We start from the raw sequence: 1,174 nt of genomic DNA on the forward strand, positions 1-1,174 counted from the left end.
ATTCAGCTCTTCAAAACATTCCGTATTCATTGATATATTCCTTGATTAAATTCCTGATTTATACTTCTGGTTTTCTCTACATGACAAGGAAAATTTTGTTCAGGTGTTGCTTACCTTCTGAAAATATGAGGAATTCAAAAAAAGGGTGTGAGAGATGTAATGGATATAAAGCAGAGGAGAATGAATAATGCTTTGTGACTTTCAGAAACATGGTGAGTTCATGGCAGCTGCTAGTGATGTTTTAGATGTATGGAACCAGATGTACCAGGACACTGTGGCATCACGGGCAGATACGGAGGAAAGCTGCGAAGAACTGGATCTTCCCAGCATTTCCCAAAGGTGTGTTCTTGGATTTAGGTTTTGGGGTTGAAAGCGTGTTTCCTGTGCTCTTTTCTTGAAAATTACTTATTAATCTTGCCCATCTCAATCAATATCAGTTCAGAGTTATGATTACTGGATTGTCTTAATTAATCTTGCCCATCTCAATCAATATCAGTTCAGAGTTATGATTACTGGATTGTCTTGTAAAGGAAGATGGAGTGAGTGGATGGGAAGTTTTTCCTGAACAGGTTTAAATCAAAAGCAATTGATATTTTAGTAGAGATTCCTCATATTCTTTCTTTTGTATGATTACCAATATTATATTAAACATCACAACATTAGTATATTATTATTTAATCTCCTGATTTCCTTTATATGGCATTTAAAGAGAGTTCATTAGAGTATAGGACTCAAGCTTAGACAGTTATCTGTTTTTATTGATTCACTGCAACACTTTTACACTTCAGTGTGGATCCGTGCATGAGGGAAATGACGGAGATCATCGAGGCGTACAATGAATTCCTCCGTAACTCCGGGTGCCTTGATCACTTTACACTTTACAAAATCTTGAAGAAGCATGCAGCAGGGGGTCATGAAGTACTGAAAGATATTGCATCAAAGGTATATAGCCTTATTTAGCTTGGTCTTCTGTATTCCCCAGACAGGAATTGTCTGACTCTTAAAGTTGGATGAGTTTGCAGCTTTATTGTAGAGTAATATGAATGTCATGCTGACATTAAATGGGTATAGCCATGAATACTGATCTCCATATTGTTTTGAAATTTGTTTGTGGGTGTGTCACTTTTCTCATGTCAGCCTGTATAAAGAATTAGAGATTCATACTCATGACAAG

The 1,174-nt window shown here is 36.5% G+C and overlaps 1 protein-coding gene across 1 annotated transcript in view; it reads left to right on the forward strand.

The window, feature by feature from the left end:
* Positions 1-1,174, forward strand: part of LOC119585778 (PCNA-interacting partner-like) — a 9,518-nt gene that overhangs the window by 2,749 nt on the left and 5,595 nt on the right. The window contains exons 5-6 of the mRNA XM_037934492.1: positions 206-339; positions 789-942. Coding sequence (XP_037790420.1) covers positions 206-339; positions 789-942 — 288 coding nt within the window. The remainder of the gene's footprint in view (positions 1-205; positions 340-788; positions 943-1,174) is intronic.

Source organism: Penaeus monodon, chromosome 20 (genome assembly GCF_015228065.2).
Source record: "Penaeus monodon isolate SGIC_2016 chromosome 20, NSTDA_Pmon_1, whole genome shotgun sequence".
Lineage (NCBI taxonomy): Eukaryota > Metazoa > Arthropoda > Malacostraca > Decapoda > Penaeidae > Penaeus > Penaeus monodon.